The sequence below is a fragment of the Numida meleagris genome, chromosome 4 (assembly GCF_002078875.1).
Source record: "Numida meleagris isolate 19003 breed g44 Domestic line chromosome 4, NumMel1.0, whole genome shotgun sequence".
In the NCBI taxonomy this organism is placed as follows: Eukaryota; Metazoa; Chordata; class Aves; order Galliformes; family Numididae; genus Numida; species Numida meleagris.
In genome coordinates this window covers 51,058,224-51,084,470 of record NC_034412.1, presented here as the reverse complement: position 1 = coordinate 51,084,470, position 26,247 = coordinate 51,058,224, and the positions used below count along the sequence as shown (strand labels likewise).

The following is a 26,247-nucleotide window of genomic DNA, read 5'->3' as shown; positions in this document are numbered from 1 at the left end:
ATTTGTGTCTTGGCATTGATGATAAGCTGTGCTCTCACAAGGGTTTTGTTACCACGCTGCATACTTCCAGAGTTAACTCAGAGGGCTGGCATCTCCAGCGCAGCTGAAAGCCTCCTGGACATACAATTGACCAGGAGTCATACCCTGAATTGAGTGCTTCTGAAAGAGGGGCTCAGATCTCTTTGTGTTGTTTTTGCCTTTATTCTGGGGAATTGATTTCCCTTACCACTCTCAAAAATTCTCCTCTTTCAGTCTTACAGAAGATTAGCACCTGATGTAGCTGTAGGTGTCCCTGTTCATTGTAGGGGAGTTGTACTAGATGGCCTTTAAGGGTCCCTTCCAACTCAAACAATTCTATGATTTTTTTCAGGGTACAGACAGGGAGATGGAAGAGAAATCACTTGAAAATATTATTCTTTGGATAAATTTGCATAGTAGGAGCTTTGGTTTGTTGTGGATGCCTCAAGAAAGGAAAAAGAGAATGAATTGTTTTTATTCTCATCCTTTCTAAACATAGGTTGAAGATTATGATGTAGGCAGTCTGGTCCAATATACTGGTTAAAAGGTGCTAAAAGATGAAGCTAAGAAAGTGCCAACAAAAGAATTTTGGCAAAATCAACCCCTTTTCTACTCTTAACTGCATTCATTGTAAGTAGCTTCAAATCATGCAGACTGTAGAATGTAGATGGCAGTATTTTACATGGATCAGTAAATTCAACCTTTCCATCTACGGGGACAAAATCATACTCTAGAGATGGATTAAAGCATTATTTGCAAGACTTCAGGCTAAATGAGTTGATTTTTAGTACTGTTAGAGCTAAAACACATTTCCATTCCCATAAACTCTGATTTCTGTACTATGCTTCAGAATATAAGGATTTCAGAGTTATTTAAAGTCTTCATGGTACAAATCATTAGGGATAAAGCCTCATCTTTACTCAAGTTGGGGCTTTTAAGCAGAAACCTTAAAGTATTTTTCAATGTTTATTTTTGTAACAGTGAACACACAGCTAGACAAAATCCAGTAGTTAGTTGCAGTGTTACTTTGGGAAGTTAGTGGCCAGCTTATGTTTTCTTTCTAGAAGTGTTTTGCAATATAATGTAACACCTAATAATATAATGCCTGATGGGAGGGGTCTCTTCATCTCTATACTTCTTCAGTTTAGCATCTCTGTGTACCGCCACAGCAGTGAATAGCAGTTGTTCTGTTTGTTTTGGAGGAAGCAGGGTAAGAGTTACAGTGCAAAATGTCTTTGGGGCTGGGAGTGGAAGATCACGTCATTTTCCTTCTTATGTTAACAGTCTGTCTAATTCAGTTGGCTGTAATGCCTTTCTTTTACTTTTGCCATATTTGGTGTTTCAGGTTCTTGTTCAGTGAGTTTTCTTCAGCTCATCTTGTTTGTAATTTTAAATATTTGAAAAGTTCTCATATTATGAGACTGAACTCCAACTTTGGAAGCTTAACATACTAAGAGAAGGTGAATGAAGATAAGATCTTGTTTAATTCTTGCCCTGTGTCTTGTAATACATTGCAGTGAAACCATCATCTTGGACACAACTGATTATTTTTACTTCTGTATCAAGAAGATGTTTGTCATGGCTAATGCAAGTGATGCTAGGCTTAAACCATTTTGTAGCCAGGGGGCAGTCAGATTGCCCCGAGGAAGAAGTGATGTGTGTGCTGCAGTGTAAGAATTCATTATTAATGTCTGCATAAAGTTAACATTTTCTTCTCTTGCCCAAATTTATTTGTTGTTATTGTATATTCTCTCTTCTTTCCAAGAAGAGAGAGATCATCATGTAGAGTTCTGTGTTTGGATTCTGTATGGTTTTAGGGTGCTTTTGTTTGGAGTGTGAATGTGGGTTTTGCTGTTTGTGACAAAGTGCTCTGATCTCTATGGGGAACTCAGCAGTTCTGTACAAGAGCTTGAATTGATTCAGCCACCATGATCAGAGATGCCTACTGCAGTAATTACTGATCTGTTTAAGATCCAGAGAACAAAGCCAGAGCAGCAAAATATGTTTCCTTGAGGCAAGAAGACTGAGCCACCCTTGCGTGTCACAAAGAGTAGGAAGAAAGCATTTCTGTGCTGTGAATCTGGAGCTTTTCATACTGGCTAGTAGCATAACACACTGGCATTTTAAAATGAATTAGGAAAACCATAACAAACTTTTAAATGTTTATATGTACATATATAAATTACTGTAAAGAGAAAAAAAAACATGAGTAATAGCGTAACAAAACAGTGTTCATTCTATGCTTTTTTTTTGGCTTTGACTTATCACTTGAGTGTTTTATTTTGTTTGTTTAAATTATTGTTGAATGTGAACTTCTCTGTTTAATTGTAAGCTCTAAAAACTTCCAGGAAAAAAAAAAGCTGATGAAGAAGAAACATTTTGAAGTGAGAAGTGCAAGTTTTTACAGGTTCAAAGGAGCTTAAACTTGAAATAATGAATGAAAGCAGAGTCTGTAGGATCTGCACATTTTGGACTGATTTCTGACCTTAATGGTCTCTCTTTCCTTTCAAGGCTTAGGGTTTGACAACAATGTATACGTTGACTTCTCTTCTGAATGAATTCCTCTGCGTGCACTGGTAGGAGAGGACGCTCATTGAGCTTCATGAGTTTGAAGTTGGGAATGTTTTTCTGTATAATTGTACTCAATAGTTAATTACACCATCCTGCTTCCCACATCATAGAATGTGGGAAGCCCTAAAGCAATTTCTTAGCTGCTTTGGGAGGAAGGGGAGTTGAAGAAATGGGAGGACTTACTCAGTAGATCCTTTTACATCTGATACCTGTATGCAGTAATTCAATACATTTGCTAGGAGATTAGAAATATTCTAGATTACAAGATAGTTGCACAGCCTGGGCACCAGCACTGCAGGAACATCCTAAACTGATAGGAGAGTGGAAAATGCTGTTTGTGGTGATGATGAAGAGGGAAACGATCATTCTGCAGTTCTTGCTTATGATGTAGAGGAGAAAGACCTTTAAGCCTTTTAAATGTTTCCCCAGCTCTTCGATAAATCATACAGTAGAAAACAGAGCATCTGTCTTAGTGTCTCTGGAAAAGTAATGAGTTCCCTTTTTATTTTTACTGAGATAAAAGCTTGTGCCTCCTTTGGTGAAATGGAGCTGTTTTGCTGTGAGGGATGTAGAAAAAAGAATTTCAGCTCAAGAAGGTGGAAAAGGAAAGTTTTATTGGTCAGTTTGGTTCTCTGATTTCAGTGCTTGTTTTGCTATTTCAAAATAAAGTTTGGAAGGAGAATCTTAAAGGAGGGTTCAGGTTAGTTCTTTGCCTTCTTCCACTGCTGGCTAGACTTCTACTTCTTTTCAGTAGTGAAATTATTTCTTTCTTTGGATTAGATGGAATGGAAGTTCTCCAAAACGTTTCTGTTTGGCCCAGCCAGTCTAATACAGAACCTTCCTTTTCTCTGCTAACCTTATCTTCTCTGTCCAGATTGTTGCTGTTACACCGGTACTGTTAGGAAAGCAATTAACTCCATTCTTGTTGTAGGAGTTGGCCTTCATGACATGGTTCCTACAGCGTTTGATCATTTTTGGTGTTTCAGAAGTGAAATAACCTGGGGATAGGAGATCTGTGAGCATGACCCTGGGGGTATGAATACTGACACAGAATTGTCAACTTGAAAAAAGGAAAGGGGGAGGGTTGAGGGGGTAGGATTACTATAGTGATTATGAAGCACCACAAGTGAAAAAGGAAGTATGTTGATATTAAATATGTGTTTGAGCAAATAAAGTTACATCAAGAAATGGCACGACACAACTGTATGTTAATCTGCAGATTTTTTTTTCTTCTTTCAAACACAGCTGATCCTGCTGCTCTGGGATTCATCATTTCTCCATGGTCTCTCCTCTTGCTTCCATCTGGCAGTGTATCATTTACTGATGACAATGTTTCCCACCAAGACCTGCGAGCATTCACAGCACCCGAGGTTCTGCAGAACCAATCCCTGTCATCTCTCTCGGATGTTGAGAAGGTACTGTACCTCTTCCACTGCAGAGAGTGCTATCTTTAAATGGACCTTTTTGTTTGCAGAGTTCTTGATTTGTGTCTTTGATTTGATTTGCTGATTTCTGTTGGGAGAGGGGCGGGACCCTCCTGCTTGTTTTTTTTGTCCTTGTAAGTGAAGTAGACATTCTGGCTGTACTGTGCTTGAAGGAAAAAATGTCTGTGTGCAGACCTGCACATGTGTTCTACTAACAGCCATGCTTGGGCAATGGCTTCATGATTCCTACACTGCCCATCTAACTAATGGGAAGCAACATTTCACCTTGTTTTTCTAAAAGTAACATCAGCAATTCCTTTCAAAGGAAACAGCATGTAAGAGGTAAGCAAAACAATTACTCGAGCATGCTAGGACTTCAAAAAATGGGATATTCTTGATTGTCTCAGAAATTTTATTTTATTTTTAATTATTATAAGTATTCATTGGTTGTGAGTAGAATTGTTCCTTTCCACCTTCCTTTTCTCCTCTTCCACAAGGACTGATGATCAGGTAAGTAATATTTGTGTATAAAATCTGCTCCAGGTCATTGATACAAAAAGTCACAATGACTATAGCTTCTCTGATGTTTGCCTAACAACCATTTGTTGCAAATGGTAATGCTCTGCTTTGTCCTTGTCAAAAATATTTAGAGGCAGGAGTAACAAGGAAGCTGAGCTCTGTTCCCGTCTCCTTGGCTTCTCAAGATCAATAATCCTAAGGGAAGGAAAGGAGCCAAAGCTAGCATTATTTTAAACTGAGAATGAGTATGACGTTTGACAACATTTCTCCAGGAAGAACAGCACTCTGCTCTTACACCCAAGGAAGCAAGTGTTGGCATCGATTGCTGTTCTATGCATAAGGACTATTAAAACATGTTTCTGTCTGTAGAATACATGGCGTGTGTTACTTCTTCTTTCCCCTAATCTTGTATGTAGTTGCTTTTCTTTACAACTGTTTCAGATGAAAATCACTACTTTCTCAGTTACAAGCTCTTGAGACATTCTTCTATCTCTGCAGCATAGTAAAATGTAATGGCATAATAATGTATATTATTTGATCTATGACAAAACCAGACAGCCAGCAATGTAAATCGAAAATTTTAAAAGAAAAGTAAAAATAACACTGAAATGAATGCAAGGATCAGATTCAGTAAAGTAGAATACAGCTGCCAAGTTCTGTAGTCATAGCATTGGAATTGTTTATCTTGTTTCAGGAGAGACAACATTGTTGAAGACAGTAACATTGCCTCTAATGTCAGCTGGGAGGTTAACATCCAAAACAGGCCTTTAAAAAAATCAGAAAAAAGTTTCTGAATGGCACATTTATGAACTTCAGAACTGATGGCATTCTTTGTTTCATGCCAGTGTTCTTTCAGAACATTTAATATTAAAAGCCACGTTGTGATGTTTCTTAATCTTCAGGAGAGAAACCACCAGTAGGACCTTTGTAGGCTGCAGACGTGGGCAGAGAGCATATCAATAAGCAATGACCAAAGACTGGTATTCAGCATGTACATAGTGCTGATAAATCTTCTCCGGTTACAGCTGTGCGAGTTTATTTCATGACAGCAACACAACTTTGCTTGCTGGAAATGAGACTCTGGGCTGCAGCAATTGTGACGATGTTTCCATTGGGAAACAGCTGTGTGTGGAAATTTATAAGCCTTGGCTTTACATAAGCAAATTATTCACAGTCACCTATTAACTAAACAAAACCCTTTAGTTTGTGGTTGAAGCTCCAGACTTTGGGTTTAGGATGAATTAACTTGATTCATGAATGAACTCCACTAAATTTCTGCACGTTTTGTCCACACTGTGGGCAGAAGGGTAAAAAATGAACTTTGGGGATACCGTGGGATGATATTAAAACATTTGAGAAAAGTGTTGCTGCTGCCGTTCTTGTTCTCATTTAACACTTTGCAGATGAATCACAGAGTGGCGTTCCCAGTGCAGCATCTGGGGCTGGGTGCAGCTAAGGACAGCCGCAGTCTGTGTTGTTAGCTGTTATTTTACTCATCCCATAGTCAAATAAGGGAGATTCTTCTCTTGAATTCCTAGAAATGTCCCTTTGTGTTAGAAAAAGAGTACCATGTTTTCATGGTGGCAACAGTATACAGTAGTATTGTGTTGAAGTTACATTGGATAGCATGCCAGGAAGAAAAGGACAGGAGTGTCTGTGATGCTGGTCTGTAACCCCTGAGGTGGGAACTGCACTGGATGGTACATCTGTATGTAGTTATTCCACGATACTCATCCTTTTGGATGTATTTGCTTGCTTATGTGAAAAGAGAAAACTGCGTGAAACAAGAAAGAGAAGTGAATTTGGCACAGAAGCTTTACTGTAAAGCTATACTGGTAAAGCACTCTAATAATGGTAAACCAGTGGCAGAACTCCTAGCTTGGAAAATAACCTGGCCAAACTAAGCAAATTTTTCCCCTGGTATAAACGCAGAACTGTAAATAATGATCTATTTTTGTTTCTTTCCATTGTATTGCATCAATACCCTTGTACTATTATGGCATTTGAAGGCACCAGGGCAGTTCAATAATTCACCTGCGCATGTTTCTTTTTACTAGTTGTTTCCCTTTACATCAGTATTAAACTATATGTTGGAGTGTACAGTATTTATTTTTCTCCATATGAGCTGACTTCATGATTCTTAGGTCTTGCTTTGCGTTAGCTTCGAACATATATATATGTATATATATTTGTACTTTTGTGGTTTGCTAAACTCATTTAAAATGTGAGTGTTTTCCTCTTTGGATCTTGTTCTGAAATAGGTCTGGTCTGGGAGTTGGGTTTTGTGTTTTCTTGTTTCTTCTGCTCTCTGACCAGACAGTGACAGGATAGCATTCAGCTCTGCAGCAGCAGCCTCACTTGCTAGCCCAATGGAACAGTATATGCAGAGCTGGCTGTCAGACAATACAGTGGTCAGGCAATGAATACCCTCCTGATTATTCTAGGACACTCAATCAAATTGAATATAAAACAAATTTGATGTAACTGCAGTACAATATAGCTGAAGTTAAAATGAAAAATGATTTTGTGAAGTGAGTTTGGCATTGGTTTCTAGATTGTGGAAATTATCTTTGTTTTACAATAGTTCCAATAAAGTAAAATTTTCGGAATAACTGCTTTAATTTTTAAGAGGTGCATGTTATGTTCGTCTGCAGTCAAAGATTATGTCTTGTGGAGAAACAGAATATTTTCAGTATCTGTTCTCATTCAGTATTACTAAGCAAAACCACCTCTTATTTACTGATTGTTTGAAATTAGTAAATTGCTTGGTGGTTTTTTTTGTTTACTTTTTTATTTATTTGCAACACAATTTTTCATAGATGGTTTTTGCCTCTTTTTTCATGCCTGCATTATCTCGTGTAAGGAGCCTGATGCAATGCTGCACAAAGCTCAGTCAGTGATGACCTGGTGAACAGACTGCTGTGGGATTTCCTATCCCCCCATGTACTCCTGACTATCTCACCTATGCTATGGCTGTTGGGGGACATGCCAAACACCAGTCTGGTAGCAGTGTGTCTGTTCACCTAGCTTTGAATGTAAGGTGTATGAAATAGGAGAAAGTTGCAGGATTTAATGCGCAAGGTGTTACTTTAAACTGAAACAATGCATTTGATAGGTGGTATGTAGTGGATACATTTTTGTTTTATATATAGTAGTAGCTTGCAAGTAACTGGAGAGGGACCACTGCATGGGATTCAAGTGGCAGAAGTATAAGACTGGAGCTTCTCTGAGTACGTTGATTTCCAATATTATACGAATAAAACACATTGAATTCAAGAGAGCAATTTTTAGTACAATTTTGCTTCTACTTTTATTTAGTAATTACTTCCTTACCCTGTCTCAGAGCTGTGTACTGCTCTTTGGAATACATTGTAAGGAAACATTTCCTGTTTTATAAGAGAAATCTGAGCGTGCCTCATACATGTGTTTGGGGCTACATGTCTGTGCAGTGCAGTGATAACAGTTATGCAGTACTACCTTTCAAGGAGTCTAGCCTAAGCAGGCAATCATTTGTATATCCTTTTTCTGAGTCCTTGAGAATACATTTTGTTGTCTATACATGAAGAGACGTCCCAGCACAGAGATAAATTCTGATGTCCAACCTTCAGCTACTTCTAGCCATGCAGTTTCCACCAATTCTACAGCTGTAGAATGGGATAAAGAAAATGACCATTTCACAGGTTGTGTGAAATCAGTCTGTTGCCTTTGTCCACTCAGTTGTGACTTTATGAAACTTAACATGAAGTTCCTAGGCCTGGACAGAGCTTGTCAACATGTATATTTAGGACTTAAGTAAGATGTATTGCTTTTCACTGGTGAAGAGACTGCCTTCAGTGACTCATTCTTAATAGATAGCTGTCCTCATAATTGCTGTTCATTGTACAATTATTTAAAAAACTTCTTGCTTAAAGTTGCACAGATACTGCTGTCAATCTGATAGCAAGACTCATCAGTAGTGTATGTTCCTTACAGTCCAGAAAACTTGTTTTTTCCTGTTGCTGCTTATCTGTATCGTAAGTGACACAGTGACCTATAGGGACTGTGTGTATTTGCGGTCTTAAATCTGCAGTATTTGAAGGCTGTATTACAACTCCAGATAAGCTTAATATGTTAAAGTCATATGTTAATATCGCTGCTGTTGATATTAGCTGTTAGTTATAGATACAATGATTAACGCATTTGTATCTTACATCATCAATGATAGATTAAGTTGACTGCTTTATACCTTGATACTCTTGCAAATTTTTCCCTCTATCTCAGTCCTGTCAGACCCTTGGCAGTAGCAGCAAGCTGTCTGAGTCCTTTCAAGGCCTCCCGTGCCTTCAAACCAAAGTGTTATGGTGCCTTGGATAACACCTTGTAATCTGTGCCCCATCTGAGGCTGCTGGCATGGATTACACAGGCTTCTGCCTCCAACATGAGAGGAAATTTTAAAGCTAAACGAAGAGGACAGAGGCACTGATGAGATGCATCCACTTTGTTGCAGTAGAATTTGCTTCTCTAGCCCTCATGGCAAAGGGGAAGAAAAATCTGAAAGTCAGCTGAGCTTAACTGACAAGAAAGTGTATGTGCAAAATGACGCTGATTTCTTTGCTCTGCTTTAAGATGCTTTACATTTCCAGTTCAACTCTCCTGAGTTGACAAATGTCTTTTGTCTTACTACAGGTCCATATTTATTCTCTCGGTATGACCCTCTTCTGGGGAGCTGACCATGAAGTTCCTCAAAGCCAAGTAAGTTTCATTTGGTTTTGTTTGATACCACAGTCTCAGACTGGATTGTGTGACCACTGCTGCATGTGAATGAACATGGTGGGCTGTCCTCGTGGGACACCGAAGAATATGGATTCTTTTCTGTACTTGGAGGTATTTCCTGTGATGCGTGAGGGTATTGTTGTTATCCTGCAGAACAGTGTTTGTTTCTGTGAAGATATATCTAGGTTGGTCTGTCCTTTAGTGTCACAGGCTGAAAGGCTATAATTAATACTGCTGACAAAGGAGAAAATAATTTGTTTTGGTTCAGACTTAAGTATAAAAACAAACATTTAAGTAACATGGCTTTACCCACAGTAAAGCAATTTGTGATCTCTGCTGCTGTTACTTTGGTGAGTGTGGACTCAGCATATGCAGCTACATTACACAATGGCTGAGAAAGGATATGTGTTGTTTGGAACAAGGAGTAACTCTTGCTACTTACTTGTCAGTCACTGCAGATGCAGTTGCAGACTGCTTAGAGACGCATCTTATTTCTCAAGAGGTCATCTTCCACACCCACCACTCAATTTTGGAAGAAGTCTGGAACATGTAATTCATCCGCTGCCTGGGTGCTGCCTCCCACTCCATGTGAACTGTCAGCAGTCAGTGTCAGAAAGGGTGAAAATCAGGTGAACTGCGTAGAGAGAGCATTTAATAGCACACTTGCTACTGAGGGATTTGACAGTGTCGTGCAGCTCAGGGAGTTAAGGTATTTCTGTTTCATGTTTTGGTTTGGTCCCATTTATGGGTGTTACGTGTGAGGGTAAGGAAGGAAATTTGAAAGGCTGTCTGGCAGTTTAAGTGCTCCATTTCTAATGTAGCTGAGTGGTAGTTGGATTCTTATGTCTAGCAATTTAGAAGTTGCTGTCTGAATGCAGAAGTCAGAGAATTCAATGCTGTGGCTGTTGTAGAGATACTTCTTTATAATATCTGCTATGCCTGCCCCTAAACCCCACGGTTCTCTTAGAGAGCTTTCACATTTCTTTGCTGTCCTGTCTTTTAGTAGATGAAAGGGACGGTATTAAGCAAAGCAGTACTGGGAGAATATCTTGAGACATACGCTATCTGCAAATACTTTTTGTCAAAAAGCAAATGGCAGAGCCTGAGCCTGAGAGATGACCACTCTGTCTGGGACAGCTGCAGATCAGACAGCTGAAGTCTCAAGTGTTTGTGGCACCTGAGAAGAGGTGTTAACACTGACTGTTGCATATCCTGTGGAATCATATTGCACTGATATTGCTGGATTAACTGCATGGAGAGAAGAATTAAACCTAGATTGTTCTCAGCCATGTGGGCATTGTCATGAAACTACGGGGTTTTGCTTCCTTCATCAGCATTGTTGCTGCTTTAGTCCTTACTACTTTGTTGATAATCTTTGGTAGTGCCACTGGACTTTAGAAATGCTAACCCAGCTGGCACAAAATATTGAAATGTGGAATTACTGAACACTGGATCAGTGGACAGAGACTTAAATCCTCATTGCAATAACTTTTTAAATTTTTGATTGTGACTGGCAGAATGTTGAAAACCAACAAAAATAATTAATTTACTCCAAACCTGGATGATGAGTTTTGCATTGGCATTCACTTAATGTAGGCAATAAATCTCATGAATAGTCCTTTTATCATGTTGAATGCCTTTTGTTTCTGTGTGTGCTGCAAGTTGCTATTGAAACTAATTCTCTCCTCCTGTCCATTTTTGTTTGTCATTAGCCTATCAAACTTGGAGATCATCTCAACAGCATCCTCCTTGGCATGTGTGAAGATGTCATTTATGCCCGAGTATCTGTACGGACCGTTCTGGATGCCTGCAGTGCTCACATCAGGAACAGTAACTGTGCCCCATCTTTTTCATATGTGAAGCAGTTAGTCAGACTGGTCTTGGGAAGCCTGTCTGGGGTAAGTCTTCGTAAGCATTTGAGGATTAAGGGAGATGGGCAGGAAGAGAGAAAAGATGCTTAAATCGACGTCACGTTATGGTCATTCTTCCTCTTGTTTTACTGTGCTGTAATTCTGATGAGAGGGAATGCTGAAAGGAGAAAAATTCTGAAATCGCAGGAGGAGAGAATTGTTTCTTTCTCCACTTACCAGTTTGCGCAATCAACAATTCCTTCTGGAATATCGACTCACAGCTGTTGTTTCTGAGGAAGATACTTTTCTGAAATGGTTGTCCTCATTGGGAGAAAAGTAGATAAAGACATTAGTTGAGGGCAAGCACTAGACCTGTCACTATTTAAAATGCTGCTAAAATGATGACTGTGAATTTTCTTTTTTTAAACATATGATTGACTTTTGGAGGGGCACAGTTTGATGGGGAGAAAGACTGAGCCAATTCTCTTGCACTTCTCCTCACTCCTTGGATATGATTATTTTAGGGGAATTGATTGTCAAATGATGATAAATGTGTTGAGCTGATTTAAGAAGTGAAATGTACTGCGTGAAGTCGTCCTGTGAAGTTTCTGTTCTTGACAGAGGCATCTTCTCCTTCCATGTGAACCATCACAACATAGTTACAGAACAGCCACATAATTTCAGGCTCTGAAAACAGTCAGAGGCCTTATGTTATCAGTATTACTATGATTGTTCTTTTCCCAGTACTTCTTTTTCCTTGTGTTCTGTTTATAATTCCAACAAAGGCCAAGCAGTATGTTTTTGCTGGGATTATATGCCATTATGATCTTAGTTGTATCTTGTTTTACACTGTAGGAACGCTTCTATCTCAGAGGGGTTATGTGAATGTAAAAAACAAGTGTCTAGATACACAGTACTGAGATTACAATAGTATTTGACCTCAGAGTACTCTCATTTAAAAATGTCCATCGTTATTTAATGATTACATAGGTTCTTTGTACATCTAGTTTGGAAGTTTCTGCATGAGGTGATAGGTCTCTGCTTTTGTGTAATAGTCAGCGGAAGCTGTTGATGACCGGCCTGTAGAAGCAGCACTGAGCCTGAGCTCCACAAAGCACTGTCTGGACTGTGAGGTTATATCTGTCAACCTGGTGCTCTTTGCCATAGTATCTGATTTCTTGGACCAAGTTCCTAAATGGATCTGGTTTGGGATGGAATAAAACAAAGGCCTGCGAGGCCTTAGTCACTGAAGATATTACATAAAAATCCAAACCTTAAATCAGGCCACGAGCTACAGGAACAACCAGGGAGAAGAATGAGTCATTCACCTTTAGATTCTTAATGTCCCTTTTTGCTTAGCAAATATTCTCCTTTTCTGCTCATCTTGCTCTTGTCAGCAGGTGTGAGAAGGGCATCTGAGGTCAATGTGAGGGACTGATCTGGCTTGGCCAGCTAGTGTTGGCCATAGTGGTCTCAAGCGCGTATCCTGAAGTACAGTCATGCTGAATCCAGCTGGTGTGTTCCTGATTTTGTGCTGCTGACTGTTTTCCAGGTGGATCAACTTTCTTGCAATGGAGATAAAAAATTGCAGCCAGATAGGAGCCAGGCAATTCGGGAAAGGCTGAGGGGAAAAGGACTGCCCACAGGTAAGTGCCCTACTTCTGTGAGGATCAGGGAATAGTAGCCCTGTGAAAGACCAAGTATGCTGGGTAGATGTTGCAGCCAACATAATTGAGCAGCGGAGCCATCAGCTCTGAGCCAGGCTTTTCAGACAGGAGGATGTGTTCTTCAGATGACCGATCTTACTGGGGCTTGTTGGGAGCATTTTATGTTCTAGCAGCTGGGCCACTCTGAGTCACTGTGATGCAGGCAGTGCAATGTGATAATCAGCTGAGGCTCCTCTTGCCCTAAAATGCTCAGCTGTAAATAGAATATATTGGTACCAGTATGTGATGTCTCCCACAAATACTCAACTTCATAAACGCATAGTTTTCAGCCACCACATATTATCTCTCTGTGTATTTACCAGCAGTAAATGTTGAACAAAAGTTATAGCACTAAGTCAGGTTTCTTCTTGATACAGAAGTGATATGTCAGTATTTGCAAGCCCTTCCACTACACCTGTATGTGTTCAGGAACAGTGTCTACTACAACTGTTTCCTCATTTTCTGACACAACTGCACTGCTCTGACTGCCTTCTCAGAGCTTTGGTGTTTTGGTTCTTTCTTATTGTCTTCTTACCCAGAGTATTTTCTGTAGCAATAAACAGACCTTGAGGAGGATAGGACTTAGGATGGATCAGTATTGTTGGTTGGATTTGTTAACAATATCATGCCTTCTTTCTGTGTACTTCTTAAGCCTTTCAATTCCTTCCCTGGTTCCCACCAATTCTTTAAAGGTTGTACCAGAACCTTACTGTTTTGATTTGTTAAATTAGTAATTTGTTCTTTGACCCTATTCCATCCCAATTACTAGTTTTATTACATTCAAGTTTTCTTTACACACCTTTATACTTCTGAGAGTATGTGCTTCTTCCATATTCCTCACTTTGTAATTGTATTTTGCTTTTCAAGTGGATTCCCATCATCTTAAATTTAATTAATAGCTTGCTATGTAGCGTAGTGGAACTTGATGTTAGCACATTATCATTTGGCTACTACCTCAAGCTAGGTAGTGTCCATGCTCTCATTTCCATTATCTGTTCTGCTTTTGATCCCGTGATTATCATAAATTAACTGTTTTGTTGATGGTCAGAATTAATATCTGTTTAGTTTTGAAGACATAGCAAGGTTGTTTTTAATCTGTTCTCACCGTGTTGTTGACCCCAGTTTTTCTTTTCTTTGTTCTTTTCACTAATACTGAACACTTTTACTCTTCTGCTTTTATTTTTCTTCAGTTCTCTTTTTTTTAAGTCTCTCTGTGCTTTGAGGTTGTTTTTTTTTTTCTATTTTGTACAGTTTTCCTACCCATGAATTTCTGGCTAAGATTTTTAGTAATTTTTTTTTTTTTTTAAATCTCCAGAAGTCCTGTTTAACCCACGGTCTTAACTGTATCTTAACAAAAAAGGTTTTGTTTAAATTTTACTGAATTGTGGAGATTGGTACTGTAGCTCCACCAGTATCTGCATGGCTTTCTGGCTCAGGATAGGCTGAATAACCTCTCTTTTAATGTGGAAACTTCTTCTGAGAACTGTGCCTTTTACTTACAGAGAGTATAGACTAGGAGCTCTAACTGTCAACTACCAAAAATGTCTTTTAGTGACTGTATGCTTTTAATAATAATTTGGTGTTTTGCTTCTTTCTCCGCTTCTGCTAGAATAACAAAAGTATTTTATTGTTTTTCACTGTTTGTGCCTTTATTTTCAGAAAAGGAGATAAACTGAAGTCTGTTGTTCCTTATTTTTACTTTGTTTGGCATGTTCTGCTTCTATCCCAATCTGTTTTAGTTTCTCTGTACCTGTGGAACTCCGATTACTATTCTCTTTTTGCCCTATAGGACTTAAACCTGTCCTGGTTCCCCCTAAACTTTTCCAGTGCACCTTCTGACTTCAGCCCCATTCCCTGATGCATTTTACTACCATCATCTTAATTCTCTGTATTTCTGTCTTAGCTCTATGCCTTAACCTCTACTCAGTCCTCAGGGAATATAGAGTATCAGTACACTGCAGAACAGAACTAAACAAAATGTCCCCATAACCAAAGCAGCTGTAGCTATTTTCAGTTCCACTTGGCAGATATACTGAGCTTTGTGTTTGAATGTTAGGAAGGAGACCCAGTGAAAGGGGTCTCTGGGTTAATGACTGACAGCTCTCATTGGATTTAGGGCTTTTTAGCGCTGGATTATTTCTTTTTCTGCAGCAGCGTGCTGATTTTCTGGCGCTAGTTCTGTCCATATGAACACAGATCAGCTGCCCTGAGAGTACAGCTTTTAGGTTTCTGGAAAAGGGAACTTTGGGATGTTGTACTGATTCTACCAACAATGATCTCACAGAGTGAGCAGCCACAAGGAGAAGACCAGATTACAGTTTAAGAAAAGCAGTAATGGTATGCGAAAAGGAAACCAAAAATAACTTAGGAAAGTATGGAGCCCTTTTTTTCTGCTCTATTGACACTGTACTGTTCTGCAGTTGTGTATAGTTGTGCTATGTTCATGGATATGGTGACGGGTTAGCTGAAGAGTGATGTGCTCCCAGTTTCAGCCTTTGAAAGTTGGAAGCATTACCTTTAAGATTGGTTTTCCATGCCATGGTCATCCAAAATGACAATTGCTGGGGCTTTTTCTCTAGGCTTAGAACAAACATATTGAAATATTTTTCTACTTCGCTTGTTGAAATTAGATACCTTGCTCTCCTTATATTTACCAAGGTTGGATATTTTCAGTTATTTATTTCTGTCTTTACATCTTAAATATAATTCTTAAATAGCTTTGTGTTCATATTCTCCCCAATTAAATTTATTTTCCATCTCTTTTATGACTCAATTTCTGTGGTTATTTTGGTGAATGAGCTTTATGGCAGGGCTGACTGCAGAAGTAATTTATTCTAAATTAATAGTACAGAGCATTTGTTTAGTTGAGTCTTACTCAGAACACAGTATTTAGGAACTGACTTAGCCAGCAGAAATGGAAATGGTAAAAACCGGTGTGAGTCATCTGAACATAGGAGTTGTTATTAAAGCTTCCTATTCAAAACACTGTAGACCTTGAAAGTCTTAAAGAGTTATCTGTGGAAGCTGTTTGATATAATTCTTTTGGTGTGACAACAGGGTGAGTAATTTTCAAACTCTCCCAAATATAAAGCAAGAATTAATTTGCCACCATTCTCTTTTTGCTAAAAACTGTAGCATTCATCTTTCAAAAGGATGTGTGGTCTATTTAAAACCCAGTTGACATCTCCATTAACTTACAGAAGCCAGAGAGCCTGCTTTCCAGCTCTGGAAGAACTGAAATCTTGCACCAGGACAGCATCACTGTGTCTTCTGTGTTTACTTATGGGGTCTTAGCTTCTGTTCAGGATTTGTCAACACCAAGGACAGGCCTTAGCAAAGATATTTCATCTTTTCAAGAAATCTACAGTTTTTTTGTCTTTGCTTTCCCACCACAGTGAACACTTGTGTGGACTTCGCTCAACACAGAGTCTGTTGTGAGTTAACTTTGTGTTGTATGGCTGCAGGTTGAGCCTGCAAAATTCTGACCTTCATCTGTGCCACCTGAGTAAGGGATAGAGATGAGTTTAAAAGATCAAGAACGCTCACCTTATTTCCGCATTATAGGAAACAGGAAAAACGGAAGAAAATTTTAGGTGCTAACAAATTGCTTGTTTAATTAGACTTTACTCTCTGTGAAGTGCCACAGAAATGATTGGCACTGTAAATCAAATAAAAGATCCTAAAGCTCAGTGAAGTTTCTTTTAATTTTAACAACAAATGCTCATGTTTGGTTACCACTCTCCAGAATATTTATTGCTTTATAGCTGCCTGGCAAAAACTCCTTGAAAAGAGAAAATGTCCCCTTCTGATTTTGATCCAGGGAAACTGAGTATAGATTAAGTTTTAGTTCCCCATCTTGGTGAATATGCAGTCTATAAAGAGTTTATAGTGATGACCTCCTCATGTGAACTGAGACATCTTTGTCATTTTCTTGCTAAATCCAAGCACATGATTTTCACTTACCAAAAAATACTGCGCAGAACTTTATTCCATTAATACGAAAATTTTTCCTCTGGCCGTAACTTCACGTACATGCCTTTCCCAGCTCCTTGCTATTAGAAAAACAGAACCGAGTGAGTGGAAGAACAATTGCAAGAGATCAGTAAAACAAAACAGACACTCGATGAAGGTTTTATTTTATTTCTTCATTATTTCACTTTCAAGAAACCAGTGCTGTTTTTGTCCAGTACATGTGTGCACCCAGCAGTGCTGTGATTGATGGTGGTGAAAATCTTTCAACTGGAGTGTAATGGCTGCTGTGTTAACGAGCCGCTGGCCAGGCAGTGCTGGAAGTGGTGTTGGTGGGCAAACACAGAGCTCCTGGAACAAAGGGAGAAATGGACAGAAAAATCAGGGAGTAAACCAAACTGGAAATGTAAAATACTGCCTGGATGCAGAAAATTGGCTGTAGAACTGAGCTTCTCCTGAGGAATGCAGAAAAGGAAAAGCAGGATTGCCCTTTGGCCTCATTGAAAAAGAAATCAACCCACACGTCCAGCTCATTTCTTCCTTCACAGAGAACTCATTTTCTCAACAATTAAAAAAAGTAAAAGGAGGAGGTGCAATTCTAGCAGCCAGCCTACAGCCACATCTGGTTCTTTTGTGTTCTGTTGGCTCTTAACTGGCCCAACAAGGACTGCATATCCAACCCCTCCACCAAATGCCCACTCACATCTGCAAGACTGATTGCATTGTCTGGGGATAAGGACTTTTCTCTTTCCTGCACATTGATGGTGTGGGAGGTGTTTTGTAAACTTACATGTAACCACTTCCTCTTTTCAGACCTTGTGGCCTTGCTGCGATAATCTGCTCTTTCATGCACGTGTGGGCAGCCTCTCTCTTTCTCCCCTCACCCCAGTATGTGTGTATGATGTGTGTACGTACCCACAACCACTGCTAAAAGGCTTTCTGGTTTTTACAAACAAAAAAGGATGATCAGAAAGGATTTCAACAAACATCCACTTAATTTATTCTGTATAAATAGATATACTTTTTGTGTTTGTATGATGATATTTACACTTGCTTAGCATTTGATTGATTGCCTGTTTGATCAAGCTGGCATGCGGGTGATTGCAGACAAGCTGAACTGGGTTAGGAGCAGATGCAGCTCTCCAGCTCAGGTGAAAATGGCCAATATTACAGGCAGTTGGAGTGAAAGATGGTTTGTAGGTAGTGCTGCTGTCAAAAAAGGTATGGTTGTGTTTGTAGCTGAAGACAACAAAGGCAGCAGATCCATGGTCATGCAGAAAATGTAACTTCTGTCATTTGTACTGATGTGGGAACTTACATTTTGAAGTTAGCACTGGAAGGTTGGTGTTATTTCTTTTTTTGTGAACTCTTGGTGATTAACTGCTATTCTCACTATATATTATACTTTGGAATCATACAATTAATATAATTGCATTTGAATTATTTACAGTAATTATAAATAATTGCACTAATATAAAATCAAGTAGAAGATAAATACCCACAGGCGATATGTGAAATGAAGAATCCAGGTACTATTCTGAGTTTGCTTCAGCAGAGAAGTTACTGGGGAAGGGGAAAGTCCTGTGTGGTGTTAAGTGAGGTGTTTTATATCTTCTCCAGAGCCAAGAGAATTTGAAGAGATCTCAAGAGCTTCCATTGGAAACAGAATCCATTTCCAAAAGCAAGTTTGTAATGGGAATGTTGCCAGGCATTAGAATTTAAAGATGTAAAAGTTTAATTATGCAGATGAGTTCTTCTTGATGCTTAGTATACAGTTTTTCACTGACAGTCTTCCCTTTTGCCACATTTCATCATAAAAGCTGAAAAAATAAATGCAGTGGGTAAGTTGTTTTTTGGCTTAATGACTGTGGACTTGTGTATGCTGTGCAACTGAAAATAGGTGTTAGAGATGTATTACGTAGGTGCTTTGAAGACCATGGCATTAAGGAAGAACTGGTAATTCTGGAAGTGTACTATTAATGGAAAGGTAGAGATAGGGGCCAAGTGCTGAAAGAGATGTATTGCAGTTGTTTAAGACCTCTTGATACAGGTAACACTGAGGTACTGTATTGTGCAAGTCCAGAAAAAAAAGTTCCTGAGCAGTTGGCTTTGTGACTTTGAGAAGTCAGTAGTACTGCTTGTAGAGTTAAGGAGGAGTGGGAACAGCATTATTACTTTAGGAAGAATTGGTATGGCATGATTGCTGGTTGCTTCAGGCATGATAATCCACTTTGTTCTCTGGTTCCTGTAGTTGAGTTTCTTCTATGCTGAGAAGCTTTGTACCCTGATTGTTGTATTGACCTCTGCTCTCTGGTGCAAAGAACAGCAAGGGTGCTTGGCTGCTGCAAAGTATGGGCATGAAAATACCATATTGCTGCTTTGGGTTCGCCATAGATTTCTTTTGTCGATGTGTTTAAAACCTCAGATTGAGAGCGTAGGTCAGTGTGGAAGGGAGGTGAAGAATGACCTGTAGGCATCACCAGGCAGCAGAGTGGAAGGGTGGTGTGGAAGTGGAGCGTCTCCTCCAGTGTCTTCTGATGGGACAGCTCATACCCTTTCTCATCACGCAATTAGCTGAATCAATGAGGAAGCTGCAACAGTGAGTGATTTCCCAGCCACTGCTACTGAGACAGTGCTTGTGGCCTTCACTTTTCCTCATGAGGATTTCCCTGTTGGGTGAGTAACGCAAGGAGCAGAAAGCCTGCAGCTTCTGAGCCACTGCATGAGCAGAAACAGTTTCTGCTGCACCCTGGCTGAGGGCTGCACAGCCGTGGAACTGCAGTGGAGTGCAGAGAGTGCTCTTTCTCTACTGTAGTTGTTCACTGTTGGCTCTGCTTCTCACCTGCATGCACTGCTGCTCCTCACCTGTGTGCGGCAGATCTGGTCTTGTTGCTTCTTTTGATTTGCTTTTTTGGTGAGACTCTGAGATCATGAAGTGTTCTGCTTTTTTTGTTTTGCTTTTTGTTCCTATTTCTAATCCCAGAGTTAGAATCCTTTTAGGAATGTCTGTTCATGATATACATTCGGGAATGTCTGTTCTTGATGTACAGGTGCATGAATGTGAAGTATGTATTTGCAAAATGGGTGTCATCATGCTGTATTGGATAGATGGTAGAAACATCACTGTGACCGGCTGTTTGCAGAAAGGCATTACTGTGCCCTTGAATATCACTTGTAATTCACCGGCCTTGGGAGGGTGTCTGGTCTGAGGGTGATATAAGGTAATGACATGACCTGAGATTCACCTTACCATGAAGATAAATACTCTTCATTGAGTTTAGTGTTAAGACTGTGTTTGTAAAATATGAAGTGACATGTCCCATTGTTTTGGAAGATAAATTAATTCTCAATGGCAAACATTTTGGTTCTGTTCTTTTATTCTTTTTACTATCTGAAATATGTAGGAGCTGTAATTATTTACAAGACACCTTTTGAACAGTCAGAACCCTAATGTTATACTGTCAGATGTTTATGTGGGGATAAGAGGCAGGGAGCATTTTGGTTTGTCTTTCTTTAAGCACCTGCCTTCAGCTTACTATTACAGAAAGTAAAGAGCCCCCTTTCAAGTAGAGCATCAGAGTCCAAATGTACAAAGCCACAAGCTTTTAAAGCATTTCTGAGTACAGCTACCAGTGCTTTCCTGTATTCTGTGCAACTCGGTGCAGAAGGATGACAGATTGTAGGCAGATCAGCACAAGCCCACTGTGTTAGGTGTGGCCATTGATTTCTGCTGAGCAGACAGTAGCACAGGAGAGGCAGCTCTAAGGATGGAGGGCACAGCATGTTCCTGTACTCTGAGCACAAGACTGGTTTCTGTTCTGAGGAGGGCTTCACGGTGGCTTTTTGTTAGAAGATGTACACGGTAATAACACACTGGGAAAGGGGCTATTTCTAGGAAAGACATAATATGCTGTATGTCTCCAGTTGAGTAGGCAGACAGTGCTTAGGTGGTCCTGAATAGAACACAGCTCTATTGGCTTTTCTTGATGGGAGAACCGTGATAAAGCTCAGATTCCATAGGCAGTGGGTGTTCTGCAAATTTAAAAGGTTGGACTTCCTAGTGATTTGTGCAATGTATTTGATCAGTGGTACCTATGAGTAGACTACTGCAATAGAGTAGACTACTAAAATAGACTTCAGATTTTTATAATTTTAATAATGCGTAAGTATCGGCATATATTAGTTTTCCCTAACAGGAAGTAGCAGTTGGGCAGTCTCTGATACTGGTCTTTTTTTCTGTGAATTAAATCTCTAAATGGTTATTATGATTTTATTCTGATATTAGAAAGTCTTAGAATGAACAATAGGGTTTCAGTTCATCTGTGAATATTAAGAAATGTCATTGTACTTACTGATGCTTGTAATTAGGTTTGTAAAATTAGGCTTGTACATTTACAAAATTTTACATCTGAGGTGAACGTAAGTATCAAAAATTTTCACTGTGACTGTGATATGGTATTCTTCTGAGAACACGTATTTCTCTGCTAACATTCCACCTCAGGCAATTTCTTCTATTCTGAGAGCTATTTCATGGTAAGGGAGGAGGAGGAGAGGCAGTATTCGTTACGACAAATCATGAAGTGTGCAGGCTCATAGAATCATCTTGACCTTGGAAGCTTTCTCAGTTTTTTGTTCTGGAGCATTCTGCATATTGAGAGACTGTTATCATCAAAGCCAGTCATTACAGGAGAAGTTCCAGGAAAAGTGGGGATTTTAAAAATACCAAACTGCACCGTCATTCTTCCCTTACTACTGATACCACTGTAAGGCATCTGTACATCCGTGGAACAAACCTGGACTTGTTGGGAGGTGATTAAAAATTGCAGGTAGTGTGTTTGGGTGTGAGAGGTGAAAGGAATTGCTAATTTCAGACTGATCATTATACAGTACTTCTGGTAATAGTCCAGACTTAAAAATAGAATTAATGAGAAATCAAATTTCAGTGTGTATCTAGTAGTACTTTTTAATATTGTTGCTGAATTAGGCGGGGCCCTAGTTTTTCTTGAACTTTTCTCAGAGCAGAGGTAGTTGGAGTTTTGTCTTTGACTGAGCCAATCTTTAAGTAGCTATCTCAGTGTTTCGCATGACAAAGGCAATGCCAAATGCGTGCTTAGTGTATGCTTTCAAGCAAGTAATGTGTGTTGCACTCCTATGTACTAAGTATAAGGTGACTTATATGAAATATCTCCTTATTCCAGGAAAAGCCTCAGTGGTTGATGCACGTGACGAACACAAGACTCATTTTTCTCAACAGACAATGCTTAACAAAGGGCTTAGCAAATCGATGGGATTTCTGGCCATGAGAGGAACGCAAGGCGAGGAGGAATTTTTCCAGGGCATTTCCTCAGATTACAACTCAGGACAGGAAGATTCTTTCTATCCTTACAGATGTAAAACCAATGAGTTTGAAAACAAAGGTCACCTCCATACAGATGCAGCTCCCAAGAGGAAGGTGTGGGCTTCCTCCACGGATTTGCTTTGCACGACCAACAAAGCAGCTGAGAGGGACCACGCTTCAGACTCTCACAGGCATAGTCATCAGTGTGAGACCTTTGCAGTACGGACTTCTACTATGACCAGAAACAAAGAAGCAAGATACTCCGATGGGAGCATAGCTCTGGATGTCTTTGGACCTCAGAAACTGGACCAAACACGCCATGTGCCCGAGACATCAACTTCTGCAGCAATATCAAGTGCCTTTGACCGGATAAGGGAGAGACAGAAGAAGCTGCAGCTTCTGAGGGAAGCCATGAATGTAGAAGGTTAGTGAAGCTTTTAGATGTTCTGAATTATTCCAGTCATTAAACAGAGATTTTTCTTTATGATAAATTTGAGTTCTCTCATAACAGCTCTTGAAACTACTGAGATTTTACCTTGGCCTTCTATTTTTAAGTAAAATCAAAGTATTAGAACATCTGTTGCCAACAAAAATGAAAGTGCTTGTGCAGATTACTTAGTAAAAGTAGTTGCTCTCTTTAAGACAGCCAGTGTCAAGTTGATCAAGTGAAATTAGGAAAAAAATAACCATATTGGCAGCAGTAATTTCCCTTCAAGGAAAATATTCCTCTCCAGCTATTAGGGATGGATTTATAACCCAGAGAAAAAGGAGTATATCACCTGGAAATCTCAGGTTTTGCTCTGTATAATTCTGGATGATCCACTTAAGCCCTTGAATATGTAATTTCTTTTGGGTTTATGTTAAGATCGTCACCTCAGTGAGGATAATTATCAACAAGTTCCTCCAGTTAATTTAGAGAATATGGGGAGAGAAAAAAATCTTTTGTAATTGCTCTGTGGAAACTTCTGAAAACATCTTCATGTGGAGCCATATAATGAGAAACTGTGTATTTTGTTTTGAATGCGTGATTTGATTTTCAGGGGTTATAAATACGGATACATAAAGCTGGATTGGAACTGAGAGCCAAATCTGGGCCTGTTTGTGATGAGCCAGAGGTATAACTTATTTATCCAAGGTATAAGCTGGAAGAGCTCTGTGTACCAAGCTAGTTGAGTGATTTATTCCAATGTGTACAGAGTCCACACAATTGAAAACTCACCCAGCTGTCTCACATCAGAAATAATGACTGTGCGACGTAATTTCTGTCTTATTGTCCTGCTCTGAGGACCTCCTCAGGAATATCTCTATTAAGCAGAAATTATAAAGCCTTTTATCAGAGTTGAAGTTGCCAAAATCACTCCTGTGGCTATTCCAGGAGAAGCCTACACTGCAGGTAGTGTGAGAAGTTAATTCTTTCTCTCTTACACACATGAGCCTCGTGCTTCAGAAAGAAGGAGCAGTATTGACAAGGCACGGGCAGTTTAAAAACCTGCCGTGATTGCTGTACTGACTGTGCAAAAAGGACACATAGAGGTTTTTTGTGTCCTCATATTGACATCTTTCAATGAGGGTTACATTATCAAGTGAAGGAATGAATGTAGATGGAAATAGTACTGTAGAGATAACAATTGTTTGTTCAGAATAGGACTTCACCATCTGTAGTTATCTACTGAGATGTCTGATGGGGTAAAGGGGATGTTTGTGTTTTTGATTCAAGAGTGTGGAATTGAAGGGGACCATATCAAGTGCATGAGTCACCTCAAATGTTTGGAGATAAGCACCTTGCAGAGTGCAAGAGGAGGCCACTCCCTGCGTTAGGAAAGATAACTAGCTTTGTTGGTCAGGAGTTCAGCTTTGTGCAGGTTGATGTTGCACAACAGCAAAACCAAAAGCTCGGCCAAACCCCTTGATGAGTAAGGCCTTCTCATTCTCAGTCAAACAGATTGGAAGATGGCAGAGAGAACATAACATGCCTCCTGTGCCTTGCTATCCTAGATGGGTCAGATGTGTGAAACTGCACAATTCATCTGGGGAAAGGGTGAAAGTGGAGTCAGAGCAAACCAGAAACTGGGGCTCTGCAGTCAGGCGAGCTGAGTGACAAATCTATACGGGGCAGATGGAAGCAGTTGCAATGAGTCACTGCCCATCCTTAGGAATTCAAAATCATTGCTTGCTAGACAAAAGTCTAGATTATTTCTCAACAGAGAGCTGGGCTGCAATATTCTTTTCTGCTCTTGATAGAGGAAAAAGATACCTTTCAGTCTTGTTTTGTAATTAGAGTTCTGTGTTCTGCTGCTTTATTTTAGATTCTCCATTTTTCACAACTTAGAAGTTGGGAGCCGATATCTGACTGTGAATGTGATATTTTAATTAAAGCCAATTCCAAGAAGTGTTTTAGGAAGATGAATGGGGAATGGTTTTTCACATAGGAGTTAGAATCATGGAATTACAGAATGGCTTGGTTTGGAATGCTAATACAGCACCACCTCATATGGTAGACATTGGAAGGAAGGAAGGAAGAAGGAGCACGAGAACAAGGTGTTCTGACAGCTTGGTAGTCAGCCGTGAGGGTTCTGCTCCATGTGGAGCTGTGTGAAAGGCCGGGAGCCATGGGAGCCAGGCTTGGGCTGGGCTCAGCAGAGGGGAGTTTATCTCCCCATTCTGTGGTGTGGTCGGGCTGTTTGCAGTCCAGTCCCAGATCAAGGTTGCACATTAGGTGTGAGTAAGGCCTGCCTGCAGCTGTTACTTGTTTTTCAGTTTCTGAACTGTGAAACGGCATTGGACTTGGCAGGCAAAGCTTGGCCAGATATGAGTTCCCTCTTCAATCTACACAGGAATTTAAGTGACACGTGGCTTATTTCTCCCTTAACTTATTTTGGGTTGAGCTGGCAAACTGTTTTGTTATTCACAAGGCCTTGAGGATCTGACTGTCTTGGAAAAAGAGGACGTTCCCATGCTCAGGCTCTGGTACGCCAAGCTTGCACTCAGAGCAGATTTTTACAACCCAAATTATAAACTCATGAAAAGTACTGTTTATAGTGGAAAGAATGACAGATCTTTAATTACAGCTGTGCTGTAGTTGGATTGTTTGTAGTGAGCTACTGACCATCCAAACTGCACTGTAATCTGCAGCCGGGATGCCTTGGGTGCTGACGAACCACTGTCTTTGTGTTCTTCCTCTGCATTGTGTTTATCCGCTGTATGCTAAGGAAAGTTTGGGACTCTGTCAGTGCTCAGGTGCCAGAAGGTGGGAGGGGAAGAGCAGAGGACTGCTATTTAGTTCAAGGATACAGCAGCCAATTCGGGACGCTAAGAGCAGACTCCAAAATGTGCTTTAATCATGCCAAGAAATGGAAGAGTAAGTGCTGTGTCTCAGCTGTGATTGTTCATTCCTATTTTTGTAACAGAGTTGTGGTGAGCTTTGTTAAAAACAAGTAATTACTGGTAGCAAGTGAGCTGATTCTGGCAATTTTTGCTTGGCACCCTTGGCAGCATCTCTGCTTAGAGAGAAAATGCATTCTGCCTTTTACATGAGGGAGCAGGGAGCAAGGATTTCTGTGTCCCGGTGCAGGGCCATGTGGGCTGGTTTGAGAGTAGTGCTGCAGAGCTGACTGTGCAGCAAATAGCAGACAAGAGGAGGAATAGGGGAGGATACCAAAAACTGGATCTTGATGAAGCTTTGGAATGTGACTACAGGGGTGGGGGCGTGGGGGTTGTTTGGGAATATTCCCAAGACTTTGTTAAAAGGTTTTGCAGTTGGAGCCATGTGAGTTCCAGAGCCTCAGCTTGGTTTTATCCCTTTCTCTTTTTACCTTTGATTTTTCCTACTGAAAGCCTGGATGATGAGGTCGTCTTTTTTTGTTCACTTACTGTTGCTTTCTCCATGGAGTCAACAAGAGCAGATGGTGGTGTTCTGTGCCTCTGCCTCCCTAGTGTATTTATCTCACCAACAGTGTTAATTCCTGTGCAGACTCATCCGGACCCCATTTGTAAAGCTTCCATGTTATGGCTGTTGTGTTTGGATTGGGATTGATGGGTGGGTGTCTGGGGTTACTCCACATGTTCCCGATTTTAAAAATTCCCATAGACTGAAGCTGCAT

The 26,247-nt window shown here is 40.0% G+C and overlaps 1 protein-coding gene across 10 annotated transcripts in view; it reads left to right on the top strand.

The window, feature by feature from the left end:
* The window catches only part of PTPN13 (protein tyrosine phosphatase, non-receptor type 13), a 104,613-nt gene that overhangs the window by 26,848 nt on the left and 51,518 nt on the right, over nt 1-26,247 (top strand). For 9 of the 10 annotated variants that reach the window (XM_021395171.1, XM_021395180.1, XM_021395173.1 and 6 more), the window contains exons 3-7: nt 3,835-4,004; nt 9,198-9,263; nt 10,997-11,182; nt 12,687-12,780; nt 22,008-22,571. In XM_021395171.1, the coding sequence (XP_021250846.1) occupies nt 3,835-4,004; nt 9,198-9,263; nt 10,997-11,182; nt 12,687-12,780; nt 22,008-22,571 (1,080 nt within the window). Of the gene's footprint in view, nt 1-3,834; nt 4,005-9,197; nt 9,264-10,996; nt 11,183-12,686; nt 12,781-18,003; nt 18,150-22,007; nt 22,572-26,247 lie in introns of those variants that run through there. The other variant, XM_021395179.1, reaches the window with a different exon arrangement.